General features: G+C 33.4%; 2 protein-coding genes across 6 annotated transcripts in view; both read right to left on the bottom strand.

The window, feature by feature from the left end:
* The window catches only part of LOC119635666 (myotubularin-related protein 8), a 47,181-nt gene extending 41,002 nt beyond the window's left edge, over nucleotides 1-6,179 (bottom strand). For 2 of the 5 annotated variants that reach the window (XM_038030593.1, XM_038030594.1), the window contains exon 1: nucleotides 6,019-6,179. In XM_038030593.1, coding sequence (XP_037886521.1) covers nucleotides 6,019-6,042 — 24 coding nt within the window. In that variant the 5' untranslated portion in view covers nucleotides 6,043-6,179. The other 3 variants (XM_038030590.1, XM_038030591.1, XM_038030592.1) reach the window with 3 other exon arrangements.
* Nucleotides 6,180-7,047: 868 nt separating this feature from the next.
* On the bottom strand, nucleotides 7,048-16,525 carry LOC119636008 (focadhesin). The gene is made up of 7 exons (XM_038031075.1): nucleotides 16,469-16,525; nucleotides 15,996-16,284; nucleotides 10,517-10,735; nucleotides 9,423-10,446; nucleotides 9,143-9,354; nucleotides 7,343-9,080; nucleotides 7,048-7,282 (listed from the first exon to the last, which is right to left on the bottom strand). Exons 2-7 carry the CDS (start codon nucleotides 16,265-16,267, stop codon nucleotides 7,133-7,135), a joined length of 3,615 nt encoding a protein of 1,204 aa, XP_037887003.1. The 5' UTR covers nucleotides 16,268-16,284; nucleotides 16,469-16,525; the 3' UTR covers nucleotides 7,048-7,132.
* Between the last annotated feature and the right edge of the window lie 135 nt (nucleotides 16,526-16,660).

Below are 16,660 nucleotides of genomic sequence, written 5' to 3'. Positions count from 1 at the left end.
GCTTTATCTAGCATTTTATTTTATAAATATACACGAAGTCTCCCGGAATCCAAAACAAGAAAATCTTGATATGTGACGAAGCTGTAGCAGCAAGTTGAACATGTCAAGGTCAGTCGTGATGAGTGTCCGGTCGATAAGAACCATCTAGGCCTAAGCAATTAGTCATAATCAGCTCTAGTCTAATTTATTTATCTTTTAAGAAAATTCGGCGACCTTTTCTCCTTTATTGATTCAGAAAGTAATGGACAAGGAGATATAGATAGAGAGGGGTAGCAGCTTAGGTGGTTATCTGCCCGATTAGTGAGTGTTATGTTGCTCATTCAAACTTTTAAACGGTTATCAAACTTATTTAGCAAAACCTTTGTATTTTTTCATACATGGAGAAGGCTTGCTATATGATTAGTGGAATAAAACCGGCTTTTGGTTCTTAATTAGTAATTTTTTATAATATAATTACGTCTTTTGTACATCACAACAATTTATAAAAGGTTAAGGGTCACCTTACAATGAATGAATGCAATTCCGTACATTTGTGACAAACGGAAGCACACTTCAAAGCCTTATAAATTACAGTCCTTTTCCCTAAGTTGAGGCTTTATATTGTATACATGTGTACTTGATACAACATCACAAGTTAAGTGTAACAAGAACGTAGCAAAAGTTAAAAGAAGAAAAGAGAAGTTTTCATTGATATCCATTAATCCTAGACATGGATCCGTTAATAGACCAACTAGAGGAGATCACATCCGTTTGCAACATCCGGAAGTAAGATTCGGAGGCCACGTAAACTTTATATTTTCTTGATCATTACAAAATTCTGAATCGAGCAAGGCACGTCCACCTTTACAACAAAATCAAAATACGTAAATTGGGCAGTCCTATTGAAATTTCTAGTGTGTGGGTTGATATTGAAAATGGACTAAATCACCCAAAAAACTCGCCTACGATAAGCATATCTTTATCTATTCTCAAAAGCAAAAAACTTGAAATTTTTGCTCCTTACTGTTGGACTGCAACAGATGTAAGGGTAAAAAGTTTCTATGTTCTATGAATGATCTTCTGCATGTTTTAAAGGGATGGTCATGTTCGCGCAAGAGTAATGTAATTCACTTATCTTTTTTTTTTATGTAAATCTGGCGAATATAGGGGATGCGGCCGTCGTCTTACTTGTTATACATTTACCACGCTGTAAGGAAGGTAGGCAGGCATCAAAGCTTCGTTTCATTTAAAAGTTCTATTATTTGACTGTTATCACACACAAAAATAATAAATTCGAATGATATAGAATCCAATGACCCGAATGTGCAAATAACATTTAGAATAAAGGAAGAAAGAGTGAGTGAACTAATCTTAAATTTATTTTATGGTTATAAGCGTTGTGGAAATAATAGACCTGTACAGACGGAGTCATAAACATATTTAAAACCACACCATCGCCACCATATAATCATATATATGGTAAATAAGTTTATGACTTCATTTATATGAATTCGTTTGTACAATATATTGGATTGGCGAGAAAGGTCTACCGTCTTTTAAATAAAACCTTTGAATATGGAGATGTGTTTGAGGTGCTCCTTAGCACACGAGTGGTGGATGCCAAGTTCCTTTGCAGCCCAGACTGACGATTCTCTTTGAGATTGAAACCTCCGAAAGGAAAACTTGGTAGAACTGCCTTTAGCAGGTCCGAGAAGCTTGGAAAGGAGGTTAGTTCTCTCCCAAATACGAATATATATAAGAAACTGATATCATCTCGAATAGCACATAATTTCTTTCATATATCTACTGAAATGTTTCCCGAACCATTATTTGATCCGCCTTCAAATTCAGAATCAAGAACGTCTCGATCGGTTTATAAGACTTGCTCCAATAAGCAACTGAGTACTGGTTTGCATATTTCGACAGCGTTGAAATTACGTTGAAACATAAAAAGATATATTATATCATATAATCTGTTGGAAGAGGCAGCCCACTTCTATATGGATTTTTAAAGTAATTTCCTAATATTCTAGTTTCTTCCAGCACTTCGACAAAGACAAAAAAATCATTGTGACTAAAAGTGGCTTGATTACTAACGTTTTAAAAATCTTACTATTTCCCCGATCACTATATAACGTTTCGTATTAAGTCAAGAAAGGCTGTTATGTGCGACTTAACTTAATACGCAGCCCGCATCGAGCAAAATTATACTTTTCTTTATCGAATCATTCGTAGAATAGATAAGCAATGTTATTATATTTGATTAATCTGCCGCCCACAGTATTTTAAAGAAGTGTCAACTATTCTTGACTAAAATTGGAAGAGTTGATAATCCATGAGATCCATAAGTCGTTATGCCACAAAGTCGACAAATCATTGACCTCTGAGGAAACTCGAAACGCTTTCCATTCCTGCTTGTGACTTTTTTTTTTTATATTAATGACTAATTGCGATGAGCGCATATATAGTAACAGACTTTAGATGCTTTTAAGCCATTGTAAACTTCACAAGTTTAACAGTGAAAAGTCCATTAGTCCACTTGTGGTAAGAGCGTATCTTATATTTGTGCGGATGTGTGCAACATTGATAAATGTGCCTATCCGTCTGTCCCTCGTTTTTTTTTTTTTTTGGGTTCAATCTGCAGGTCGCTATATTATGATGAAATTTGGTATGCTGACGTATTTTAACGGACCACTTTTCCGATCACTCCCCATATATAATTTTGTGCGTGTGTGTTTTTTATTTACATTATTAATCACAAACCTTTTTCAAGACCAATGTATCGCCATAAAAAATCGGTGGATCTGTGAATTCCTCCTCTAGCCAAGTAACTACTTTGTCAGAGACAAACGGTGGTACCGGTACACCCCAAAGCCGTTTACTTTCAGGTTCTTCAGTTTCCGGTGAGATATTGTCAAAACTTAAACGTAAAGCCGACGTAGGCGACAATTGCCGCTCAATTTCATTGAACTTATTCATGAAACGAGTCAAATCCATACCGTTTTTTCTTAAATAAACAAACAAATCAGCTCGATCATAATTAAATAACACGCAAGTGTATAAGTACAACAAGATAGCGAATATTGATTTTAATTTGAAGAAAAAACGTCCTTTCTAAAACTTAAAGGAATGGGAGATAAAACGAAATGAGGTCACTTGAATCATAAAATGAACTCTTTTTTGTTTTTGTTTTTCCCAAACACTTCTGCATGAATTTTGTCTTATTTATTAAAGTACATTGTGTATGTATTTAGGTTACAAGCAGATAAATATATTGAATTCGTTTTATTATACACAGAAAAAGAGAGAGATAGAGAGAGAGAGAGAGAGAGGGAGAGAGAGATAGAGAGAACACAAACAAACTTTCACTTTCACTTCAGTTCCTTTCGTTGCTTTGTTTCTAGCATAGTTTCGCAAACAACTCAAGCGTTATGAATATTACTTATGACGTTAGCGGCAGGTGTATTTAAAGATTCTTTTTTTTTTTGTTTTTACTGATTATTCTAAGTGTTTAATAAGGAGAAAAAAACTTGTAAAATTTATTCCGTTGCAGTACTTATGCGTGCAGTTCCAAATTGAAACTGAAAGGATGTGTTTTGACCAGTACAATAAAACCTTTCGTATCTTATATTGAATATATTTTGTCGAAGGAAATTTTATGGGAAATTGTTGTTTTTCTTTTTTTTCTTGAATGCTTTTTAAGAGTTCATATATAAACTGTTTCGCTCTTTTGCTTATAGGAAAGCAATAAGAGACATAAATAAATAAATAAACTCATTCAAAGAACATGTATGCATGTAATGATATAATTAATATTAAGTACTTATATAAAAATTTACTGAATTTACTGAATTGTGAATGAAACCATTTCAGGACCATATAGCCGGAAAGATTCCCGGTAGCCTCTACTTGGGCTTAGTTGCTTCTACCTCAGTATAAGGTAAAAAAAAAGAGAGAAGTCGAGAGAGAAGTCTAATGATAATTTCCCATTGCTAGCGTCATGCGCATATAATACGCTCTCAAAATCCAGGATTTTTCTCGAAGAGTTCCCCTCAGCGGACTATTTTTCTACAATTTTATTCTTCCATCCATAGAACTCGTCATTTTCGTTTGAGATCGTACTTGAGAAACATTCAATGCTTAAAATTAGTATTTCAGAAAATACTCGACTTTTGTCCCTTATGTATATGCGTACATTGATCTAAAATGGTGAAGGCTTCTGCAAGTGTGCGAATTCCGGATAATTTGTAAGTCTTGTAGAATGATTAAACTACTGCACCATTGAATACAAAGATTCTAACCTGGAACATTAAAAGAAGCTAAAATATAATTTGCAAACATGGATTTTTACAAAAAGCTAGGATAGTCCTTCAAAATAAACAGAAAAATTCGACAATCCAAAGCAAAAATCCCAATCTACGTAGTACTTAAGATGTAAAAAAGCTGCATTTGCATTGAACTGAATCTTGCATATTTAGTGATTTCACTCAATATTTTAAAAGCACTAAGAATATGTATAATGTACACAGTCTTTGACGACTAATCCTTCATAATGCAACGAATTCGAAGAGCAGCCAAGACAGACTTTTAAAAAAGTAGACGGCAGTATGGATTATTTCTGAATATTCCGAACAAACTTTTTATTAAATCCCACAACATTTGTGGCGAAATGTAAATTAAGTTTATGCCCGTCTGTCCAACTATCCGCCTGATGTTCGTCCATATATTTTTATGTTTAAACTGCAAGTCGCAATTTCTGAGATATATTGATGAAATCTTGTACACTCAGGTACTTTGACCCAAGAACGAATGCTGTTGGCAGTCGTTTGGATCGGTTCACTTACTTTGAAAAGCCTTTATATGGAAAAAGTTGCAATTTTCAAAATTTCTCGACAAAATCGCTGAGTAACATTCATTTGGCATAAAATATGGAGTTCGGCTGGGGCAATTTTTTTGAAAAAGTACTTAGGAAAACTGAATCTTTATATGGTTAAAAGGCACAACTTTTAATATTTCATAGTGAAAATTGGTTCATAATCGTAAACTGACATGAAAGACATCCTTACCGAATTTGGGCGAAATTTTTCCGCCGTACTGAGTGGTATTAAATCAATACTTTCCAGATCAGCATTATTTGCTTGAGCCTGCATATCTGAAATGGTCGTATTTTGAAGGTGGCTGGTATCTGATCAAAAGTGAGGTGAAGAAATCTTCTCAGAAGAGATAACAATTTATACGCTTAATCTCTAAAGGCACCAAATTTATACAAATACATGCAAAATTATTGAAAAATGTAAACAAACGTATACGCTCATGCTTATTCTCACATGGTTGGCATTTTTACAAGTTAATGAGAACATATTCTTATTTGTTTGACGTTAACAACATATCATTAACTTAATACACCGATTATAAATTGGTATTCCAAAGTATTACATAAAATCGTTTTGGTAAGCACATATGCATACAGGCGCGAACAAATCTTTTAGCTAAATCAATATTTATGCACCTGTAGATAACCGGAGAATTTTTAAACACGCGCGGCTTTAGAATAAATTAAAATTTTTAAATTATCGCAGCCTAAAGATTGCAGTTGGTATATTAAAATATGTTTACAAGTATAATGGAACATTTTTTTAGTTTCCTACGATGTTTGGTTTATTTCATTTACAAAAAATTAAAAACGTAATCTTAAATTTGAGAAAAATCCAGCACACCTTTGAGAAGTTCCAGTATGAACCTTCTTAAGAAGTGCATGAATATTTGACCTCCTTTTTATTTCTATGACCGTGACAATTTGGGCGACAAACTGGCAACCGGTTTCAATGAAAGCGACCAAATTTTCCCCTTATGAAATCTTTACACAACAAACTGACAAAAGGAGTGATATTTAGACGCCTTCCTTCTTTTCATTTAATGTTACGCATTGAAAATACGCATTGTCCTTCTGCAGACGCAGTCTGTCTCATTTAAAAGAACATACACCTTGCGATTAAAGAAAAGTGAAAAATATAAAAATTGATGTATAATTTTCTTTACCTTAGCCAATTTAATATCATCCATTTCTAATGAGTTATTATTATTATTATTGTTTTTATTTATTTACTGTGTTTTTGTTATGTTTTGAAAACCATGGACTCAGCTGAGTGAATTTTATACTTTATTAATAGCACAAGATAATTAAATTTCTTTCACGTCACTTTCTAAAATATATGCAATAACTTTACTTCGTATTGAGTTTGTTTTTAAAATTGTTTTTTAATTAATTAAATATTTTCATACATGTTTACTAAGTTCTTCTTTTCACAGACGAGATTTTTTTTTTAATTGCAACGCAAGGATTGCCGAGTTTTTCTAATCAGTGATACGACGGTCAAGAGCAGCTTATTTTAATGGGGAGAAAATTTCAAGTAATTTATTTTGTGTTTACATATTATAATAAAAATAAATTAAACATATATATACAACAACAAAAAATGGAATAAAATTTTGTAACGTACACTTAAGTACAAATATTTTTATATAAACTTAAAATGTACCAACAATTCAGTCAGAATGCAAATAAAAAGGCAGGAATTATTTTTTCATTGAATTGATGAGTATTGCCAACAAGCAGAGAAGTTAAACATCATTATTTTTTGATGTTGTTAACATTTTGTTTCGGTTTTATTAAGGCAAAATATTTTAGTAACGGTATTTTGAAGTGAAGAATAAAGTAAAATTCGTTGAAATAAATGATAGAATGTTTTTATAATTGAAGTAAATTGATGTTTGCTAGTGACGTATACAAATAAATAAATATTTTTTATAAGTAATATAGACAACTCCGGCTGAGCTGTTAAAAAAGAAGGACAAGAGCCAATACATAGTCTTGTGCACTCAGTCAAATCGAACGATGAAATCTCTCAAAGATACGACTACAAAAGTTATTTTCAGGTACTTAAAATTAAACAGAAAGGCAGTTTCATTTTCTTTTTCTATATTTCATATTTTAGTTTAACAAAAACTTCTTCAACTTGAATATAAAATGTAAAAGCTCTTGTTTAAATACATAGAAAAATTCTAAATAAAAAAGTTAACGGATAATGGCGTTTCGTTCGTGCCTTTAAAAGAAATGAATAAATAGGAAAACACATTTAACCAGGTTCTGCCATTATTTCCGCAAGCCCACATATTTGGTCCAAATACCTTTAGTTTCAAAGTACGACTTATTTCGCGAACATATAATGGCGTCTTTAAAGGTTTTAGAATAAATGTCGGGTATGGCGTTGTTTTTAAATAAATTGTATAAAAATTCATAAATCTACAATAAAGAAAATTAATCATAGCATGACGTAGACTAAACCTAAAGATAATTAATTACCTTGGCTTCTTGATCCTTCCAGAAAATATGATCACATAAAAGTTGAAGACTTTCGGGAAATATATGATAACGTTCAGCATTTTGAGTAGCTACCACATCCAAATTACCTAACAATACTGCACAGCCAGACAGCACGTCAACACTTAAGATGAATATGTCCAACAAATACAAGGCTTTATCGAGTTTTTCCTTATTAGAAGACTCTGCTAGCAGTGCTTGTATTTGGAGAAACATTTCCATTACCCAGTTGCAAGATTGTTCATCGTTATTAAATGCATACAAAGTTGTAGCTAAATGGTGGTAGAAAAACAAATGTTCTTCTTGCCGTTTAGCAAATGCATCAATAATTGGATTTAACCATTTTAATGGATTATTCAGCTGATTATTATATAATACTAAATAAGAGCGGATAATAGTCGCTTTCTTAAGTTTACCGGTAGGAGTTTCCCACCAATTGGCCGGTGATGTCAGACCTTCAATAGCGTTAGTATTTAGTAAGGCTACAACCTCAGTGTAACGCTCAAATAGACGAGAATCAATGTCCATTGAATCTATATAACGCTCTACTATTAATGTGAAGACATCTAATACTTCTGGTATATCACATTTACCAGTAAATACTAGTCGCACGCTTTCCAAAAACTTTTCAAATAAGCAGCCATCAGCAAAGCCACTCAGCTGAGATTCTTTAAAACAATATAGAGCCACTTTTTCGGCAAATGTTTTCAATATTGTTAAACTAACACCGTTACCAATTTCTGGTAGTAATGAGAACAATAAAAGTAAATCCTCTTCGAAGCAATTGGGCTCAAATTCGACGAGGAAATTTTCTATTATACGGCGGGCTGTACCCGAATGCAATAATTGATTTTTTGCTATTAAGATGCAATACTTGCGTGCTTCAAATGATAAGTGAAAGAAACTGTGCAGAAAACACCAGTCTAATGGCGGTATAGGCTTGGGGAACTTTTTCGATATAGCTCTTAAGGCGTTTGTGATCGCGTGAGGTTCAGTAATGTTATGATCGCCGAAACGTGCTTGATTGACCAAATAAGCAACTGTCGCTCTTAAAGGGCTTTGGGCAGATAAGCCTTGCAATTTTCGCGGCTCCGGTCGGATTTCGGGTAAACGGTAGACACCACTTCGATAATTATTGATTTCATTGTAAATATAATGAGCTATTAAATCGGCTGCTGCATTACCGCATTCGGGACGTATTTTCTGCAGTAATTGCACCCAGCACTCACCAGGTACCATTTCTTGCTGCAAATCTACTACAGCCCGACCGTCGGGTGCTGTGTATTCACGCGCCACATGTAAATTCTGACGAAATTGTGGCGGTATGTGACGCAAAGTTAACAAGCTACCAATTTCATATTGCTTTAAAGCGGCCAAAGCTTCGCATATCAAATTGCATTCGCTATCTGAACGACTTATAGTCATCCATAATTGATCCAATGCTTCATCAACGAGTTGCTCAAATTCTAAAGTAGGAGTTTGTAAAAGAGGAACATGAGCAAAAAACCGATATAAAGATTTTAGGGCACGTGGTCTTTTTTCATGACGAAATTTGCTGCTCAAAACACGCCAAGTAGAGGCTATATTTACAGTATGACTGTCGCACAAAGCCACTATAGCATCCAATGCCAGGGATGTCGCTAAGTCTCCGGATTCATCTGTACAGGTGTTTAAAATGTCGGAAAGATGTGATACTAATTCGGAACCATGTTGCGTAGGTCTGTTATCAAATATTTTATAAGTTTAAGTAAAAGTGGGGAATTAATTATGCAAGGCACTCACTGCTCTAAGCATATTTCGCGTATGGTGTGCGTTTTGGCAATTTCAAATTCCCATTTACGTTGTGCGTCTTTGAAAGGCAGTGCTAGCAACTTAATAAGAAAAGGATATGTCCGCGTCTCAACACGCCACAGTCTCAAGTACAAATCCATGCAAAAGGTGGGATTTTCAGTCGTTAAGATATGTACAGTATTCAAAATCATAGGTATATTATCCTAAAATATTTTTTTTTGAATAATTAAGAAAATTTAAAATAATATATACAGAATGATTTTGTAATTACCTTGGAGACGGCAAAATTTGGTAAACCCCTCAAGAGTTCGATTTGTATTTCCGGACTATGTTCATCGCCCAATTTGAAGAGATAGGTCATTAAAAAATCGTAGGCTATGCCATTGTTGACTTTTATTATCTCTAATAGGACTTGATAGACTTTAAACCAACAATCCATGGAGAGATCACGCGAAAGAAATAAAGCTCTTAGAAATAAATGCAAGCGTTGACTAAATGCTGAGTTCGCTTTAACGTTCAAAGTGTCCACAAAGTAAAAGACGTCTTTGAATTCTGATTCGTCAAAGAATTCTACCAATTTAGCTAAATCTACGGCTATCGCTATATTGGAATGGTAGCATTTTATGCTCAACGGATCAATTTGTTTGGTATTCACGGATAGGGAATGATCAGTTCCTTTGGATATATTGAGAATTTTGCGCACAATTTGATGAGCGATGGCTAAACCGTCTGCGGGTATGAATGCAGTCTGAGACATCCACTGGATGATACCATCAAGGCACATGTTCAGAATGTATTGATGCCCACAGCTCTCCTGCACAACTATGAAACTGATTACACGCATCAAATCAGGCAAATATGCAGGTACCAAGATATGTATGATATCTGCTAGCAATATTAACATTACATTATAATAATCACGTGACTCTTGCTTTGTTGCATGCAGCACCCTTAAGATACAACGTAGACTTGGCCGAGGATCAATGCCGTATTTAGTTAAGTAATTTATAACTAATAATTGATATATGCTTAAATCCAAACACTGCTTAAAGTCCTTATTGTACAGGAAGTACTCAATGGCTTCTATTAAGAGGATGCTCGTGAAAAGACAATTTTGCGAAGATGAAATTTTACTCCACGATAGAATGTCTTGCATTAATTCCTTGGCCTCTTTATTTTGACGACTTAAAATCAACAATCCAGTCCAAATAGCTTTTGAATCCGGTAAAGTTTGTGGATTGCAAAGTATATACAAATAAACCGGTCTTAAATACTCGATACTGACATCTTTTATTCTTTTTAAAAGGAATAAACAGAATACAAGTTAATGTATATTACAAGTATAGTATTATTATTGTCACTTACTGTTTATCATAGTGATTACAAATGCCGTTAATTTTATTCGCAATATCGTTCATATTTACAGCGGGATTTTGTAATAGAGTAATCATCGGATGTTGCTGAGTTTTGAGACCATATTGCGATTGAAACGTTTCGTTTTCCTTAAGCGATGAAACTTTTCGTTTTATATTCATCAGCAGCAGGTTAATAATAGATTCAGTTATAGCATTACATTGTAAAGGACTGAAAGTATAGATAAAACATTTATCATAAATTATTAATTGATTATAATTTTTATTAATTCACTCTCTTTTAAAAGGAGTAGAAAAAATTGGGAGGAGTATCGAAAATGTCGTGAGTTTTCTTATCCTTTATATAAATGGTTGCACTTCCTTTAACTAACTCATTACTATGCAAATCCCATAATAGACGTCGTTTCATTTCATTTGCATAGTATATTCCCCGGCAGTCTATTGTCAAGGTTTGCTTTTTTCGTTTTATTTTCTCTTTTATTCATATATATAAGCACTTATGGACATAGTTTACGTTAAGTATGTGAAAAAATACTTCAGTGGCGTTTGTTTTTTCTTAAGAGAAATAAGAAATTGGAAAAATTCAAGTGCAAGGCTAATATTAACGACAAGCAGTTACTTAAGAAAACATTGTATAAAATCACTGTTGCTCTAGATTTAACGAAATAAGCGAAAAAAGAAAGGAAAGTTCTTTTAGCTATGATTAAATTACTGTTACTTTGATTACTGCAAAGTAATTTAATCCAATGAAATGAATTTTTCGAAAAAATAGGGGAAAACCATAATGAGCAGCAATTTCTGTGACTATTAGCATCGCTTTAAGAAGAAAAAAAAAAAAAAAATTAGCTTAATTTGTTAAACTAGCTTAACTTTTTTTTTTTACATAACTATAAGTTAGCAAGAGCTGGAGAATATGTTTTGAATTGATCACAAACGTAGAGAACTACATAGACTACAGAATATCGTATTTCAATTTAAGATATCGTCCACACTTGCAACTCGAAGAATTGAACCCGTTTTGTTTGCAATCGACTCTTAGAAGTAAACCTAATATTATTAATAACTAATACAAAGCGCGTACAGAGAAGATAATACAAATATGAAAAGAATAAAATTAATGTATAAATAAATAAGAGAAAGAAAGAAGGAGAGATAGATAGATAGGTAGATAGATAGATAGATAGATAGATAGAGAGAGAGAGAGAGAGAGAGAGAGAAAGAGAGAGAGAGAGAGGTAAAGAGTAAAGAGGTAACCCCGCAGCCCGCAATCAGTGCAGACCCGAATTGTCTCGATTGATAATAGCAGTTAATTTTCGTTCAGGCATTAAGCTTACAACTTAATTTAACTATAGCATAGGCATATCGCGCATAATATTAAGGAGAGCTGGTTTAATAGAATTTACAGAAACCGATATTGAGTTTAAGTAATAGATATCATTTATATTTTTGAAAGGTACTCTGAACAGAATGAACTGTTCGCAATTGTATCTACTTCGACTAAGGATTGACAGAGAAGCACTTCAGCACATTAAAGTCAATATCTTGAAGTGATGTCTACGAATCGATAGTACCATTTATTACCATCATATCCACCATCATAAATCTATCTTTCTCAAGTGACGGTAAGGCTAGCAAAAGCAATCCATTTTCATAAGGAGATAAGCATAGCAATTGTAAGAAGGAGATCACACAATAAAGGCATACTCAACTAGTAGTCAGACTAAGCTCACGTACAGTCAATGTGTCTTTTTGTACTGTAAGGATCATTAAGTTGTTTGGAACACGGTTTAATGAAATCAACCGAGGCGCAGGATGCGTAAATGTGGCACAATCGAACGAGTGTAGTGAGCGAGGGTCTACCATTAAATGCCCCACGTCACCTGGCTTAATTCATGTATTCGTACAACGACTCTTTAAAATGTGATGTTGCATGGAAAGCGGTCGAAAAGCTGGTCTGATGGACAGACAAGATTGGATCGATTAGGAATTATTTTCTGAATCTGTCAGCATCATATAAAGTGAATCTATCTCAAGTTTTTTAGGCGTTGCATTCATCCGCACTACCTTAATATGCCTTCGTACCACAAGTAATGTATAATATAAAAATAAAAAATTTCAAATATACAGCATTCAGCCATTTTGCTAATAAATAATAATAATAATAATACTTCTGTACTGAAAATGTACAATAATTTTAATTTCGCTTTCATTTCTGCATTTTACAACCAATTGCATGCAATATTACACCTAACGTGTTACCTGAAAATGAAAAAAATAAATTGCGGTTAATAGGTTAAACTCAAAACTCTCAACTCAAATCAAGTCAATGTCTCGCATATAAAGTTGCTTTATACCTTTTTGGGAGGCGAAGGGCTACGGGTGTAATTTTACGATATGTAAAATTTGCAGTGACCGAAACGCTGGCTTGCATGTTGGCTAAGCGGAGTGAGCAAAGATGATTTATTGCTAAATTGTACATCCTTTAGTAAACGTCTTGCATTTTGAGTGTAATGTAACTTTGCTATATGTCGTGTTTGCGATATAATTTATGTTTATTATGCATTGAATGCAAGGTCTTCGTCTAAATAATGTGAACGAATGTAGAGTGTGAGAACAGATGGAATTTGTCAAGCATTACGTATTTAAGTACAATTTATGAGATAGTAAGTCAACGCCTGCTTATGGGAAATGGTTCAAATATTAAATTGCAACTAATCGTACCATTGAATATGGAACTTTAAAATTCAACTGCACACACACAAATATTGGGAATTTAAAATTTTGAATTTTTTATCAGCAAGTACGAAATCAGATTGCTTTAAACATTCGCACAAGTCTGCTGCTGCAACTCGAGTCATAAAACTTGTGATGGATGACGGATACCTTAACTTACGAGAGTAGGCTTTTGAAGTTCTTGTAAACTTCGAACTTAAATTTGTTGTTTATTTCAGGTTGGATTTGCAAACAAATTTTGCTAAATCTTGTAAGATCTTCGTCTATACTAACAGCCAATACCAAAAAAAAAAAAAGGAAGGCCTGGTGTCAAAATTAACCCTTCTCACGAAATGTGTATTTTTATGACACGATGCACTTCACAATTTCACAATCAGAGAGGAGCCCCGTATTTGGGACAGGAAGAACCCAATCGAGAGCAAAATTTAAGAAATTAATGCGTTAAGGAACTTTATATACCATTTTAGAGCAGCTACCACAACATCATGGAAACAAGCTTAATGCGGAATTTGCATCAACAAGTAAATTTTTTCTTATCCTTTAAAAGTTTGGTTTTTTTTTTATATGGCTTTTGTATAATATTTTTTATTTATAAATAAAGAGCTATCTCGCTTGGATAAATGAAATTTCAAGTATTCTCAGAATTCTTCTCTCTCTTAGGGTTGAACTTATTTATATTTTATAAATAATATTTGACATAAAGCGTGTACCCGCTACGCTAATACAATGGTTTAGAATCTTTTTTACGTTCTTGTTGTCTTATAAATGAAAGGTTCTGAGTCCATCTTAGCCTAGAGGGCTTTCTTCTCAGTTAATTTAATCTAATTTTTTTTTTATTTAGCCATAGGCCGGCATATATAGTTAGATTAATGTAAATTCTATGCATAGAAAGAACTAAGGACTATTTAAAGGATCACTTTGCTCTATCACTAATCATTGTAATCGTCAATCGCCCTTATCGGACGAATACAGGCGTTCACGAATGGAGATCAATTTTCTCTTAAAATCATTTGACGAAGTCAACGCCAGCGCTTTCGAATATCGAGCTGAACGGACAATAAACGAATGGTTAGCCAAAGAGTTAGATATGCGCAGTTTTAATATAAGTGATCCTCCTCGGCCAAGAAAATTGTAATAGTCCCACCAGGGGTTTGCAGAGACAGATTAACGAACTAAAGTTAAAGTAGTCATAGAAAGAGAATTTCACATAAGCTAAGCTATGACTCGGATTTGGATGCATGAACGTCTTACTTTCCATTGGATAGTTGCATTTTGGGATAAGAGTGGGTTTCATGTATTAAAACCATCTTCGAACCGTCTACTTTAGCATTTTCTAACGTCGGTTTAATCGAATTGTTTGCCGATAATCTGATTTGAAAAGCAGTATCAAAATGGTACACAGATCAAATCATCAAATACAGATCATCGGCAACGTTTCTAAAAGTATTTAGCACTGTTTTCATTTGTATTCAATTTCTTAAACCAATTGTGGGTGGTTCTAATAGTCACAGCACCACTCTCATAAACAGTGCAAATCTTCTCTGCACAATTATTTTTTTTAAATAATGAAGCATGACATGCCGTAAAAGCTTCTTTTAGCTGTTTCCACTGAACGTCGTAGAAAAAGACTTTGAAAGCGCCTTTGTCGTCAATGTGCTTTGAAACAGATGTGAAACGATTCAAATTGATGGCGTAAACGTACAATAGATAAGCCTGCATATTTACAAGCAGTCTGGAGGTCACACGTAGCGTGGGGGGTCTCGACCCTCAAAGCTAGTATTCAATTAAGAACTTTTTTATTTTACAGCTATGATTATCTGAGCAACCTACTATAGCATTCTACAAAATAGAAAATTTATTTAAATATTTAAGTTTATTAATTGACGAAATTTTCGAGTTTTTATTTTCACTTACTTCGACTTTTTTTATTTACAAGAATCGTACTGACTTGTTTTGCGTGTTTAAGCAAATTTGAGGTAAATTAATTTACACATGAAAGTTATGCATGCTCGTGTAATTTTACAATAGTATCCCATTTAGTTGTTTTCTGGTGCAAGCACCAATTAAGTTTAATAAATGTTATATTAGAAAGTAGGTAGTAGGCCGAACAAACGAAATATTCAGACTTTAAAAAAGAACCGAAGGAAAAGAAAATTAATTGACTTAAGTGAAAGGATATTATTCGTCATTGTACTTTTTAATATTGGAGATATTGACTCTACACTTAATTTTACAGCTTAGTATAAGTTAGCATATAACCGAGTAAATACACGTCTATAAATTAACATTGAACCTTCTAGGTTAACTTTTACAGTCCATTCAATGCAGATGTAATCGAAAAAGAAAACAAAAAACAATAAAAAAAGGGTGCAAAAAACCGACGACCATTTACTGTTATATGAGTGTGAGTTTGCAACGATACTAACAAAACGGAAGCCCACGGCAATAAAACATGAATTAAGGGAAGTAGCTGTTATTTGTATATAGATTTCAGAGACATGCGATGAACGTATAAAACAAAATGTAAACAAATTAAAACGAAATGTAAAAAAATTATACAAAAAAAAATTTTTTTAAATAACACACTTAATCTTAAGGACTGACACTAGCTATCCCATTGCTAGGACTAGCGGAAATAATAACTAATTTATAGTGATCATTGTTTAGAGGGAGGAAGCCTTTTAAAACTATTTCAATGAATGAAGAGAAGAAAATTTTTAATAAATGTTATAACTTACCTTGAATTAGGCAATAAAGACATTAATATAGTTAAAACGTTCGTCGTTTCCAAGGTACCATTATCAACTAAACGCACGAAAGTCTGACAACTCATTAAACATAATTGTATGTTGTCGGTTTTGCATTGGGTTTTTAGAAACTCAATTTCTCTAATATTAAATTCGGCTATTTTCTTGTCACGGCTTTCAACAATTTTTTTGTAAATCTTTTCCAAACAAGCCGAAATTTTTACCACTGAAGTGGTCGCTGTTATGGTTTTAAATTCATCCATGCTCCTGCACTCTTAACCTTTGAGAAAAAAATTAATAAGAAATTAGTTTTTAGAAAAACTATGCTTTTTTTCTTTGCCAAAGTTACTTAACTTCGATTTCTTCTCTTTTTTTTACGCACGCACAAGGTCTTATCTCTGCAACATTTACTTTCGCAATGACCAACGTGCAAGTTTTAGGCGTTCAATTTAATACCAACTTACCGCGCAAGTCCTGAATTCCACGGTACTTTAATTTTTTCCACACTTTGTATTGTTAACAAATATTCTAATTTTTGTTTTCGCTATAAAAAGATAAACAAGCAGAAATAAGCAAAGCAGCTGTTTTTTGTTAAGAAAAACATGTAAACAAGCACAGCTGTTGGAAGAAAGCCGGCATTCTGTAAAGCAAAGGTG

Source organism: Glossina fuscipes, unplaced genomic scaffold, assembly GCF_014805625.2.
Source record: "Glossina fuscipes isolate IAEA_lab_2018 unplaced genomic scaffold, Yale_Gfus_2 27, whole genome shotgun sequence".
Taxonomy (NCBI): domain Eukaryota; kingdom Metazoa; phylum Arthropoda; class Insecta; order Diptera; family Glossinidae; genus Glossina; species Glossina fuscipes.
The sequence above is the reverse complement of the archived record's forward strand: the minus strand, read 5'-3'. Positions and strand labels throughout refer to the sequence as shown.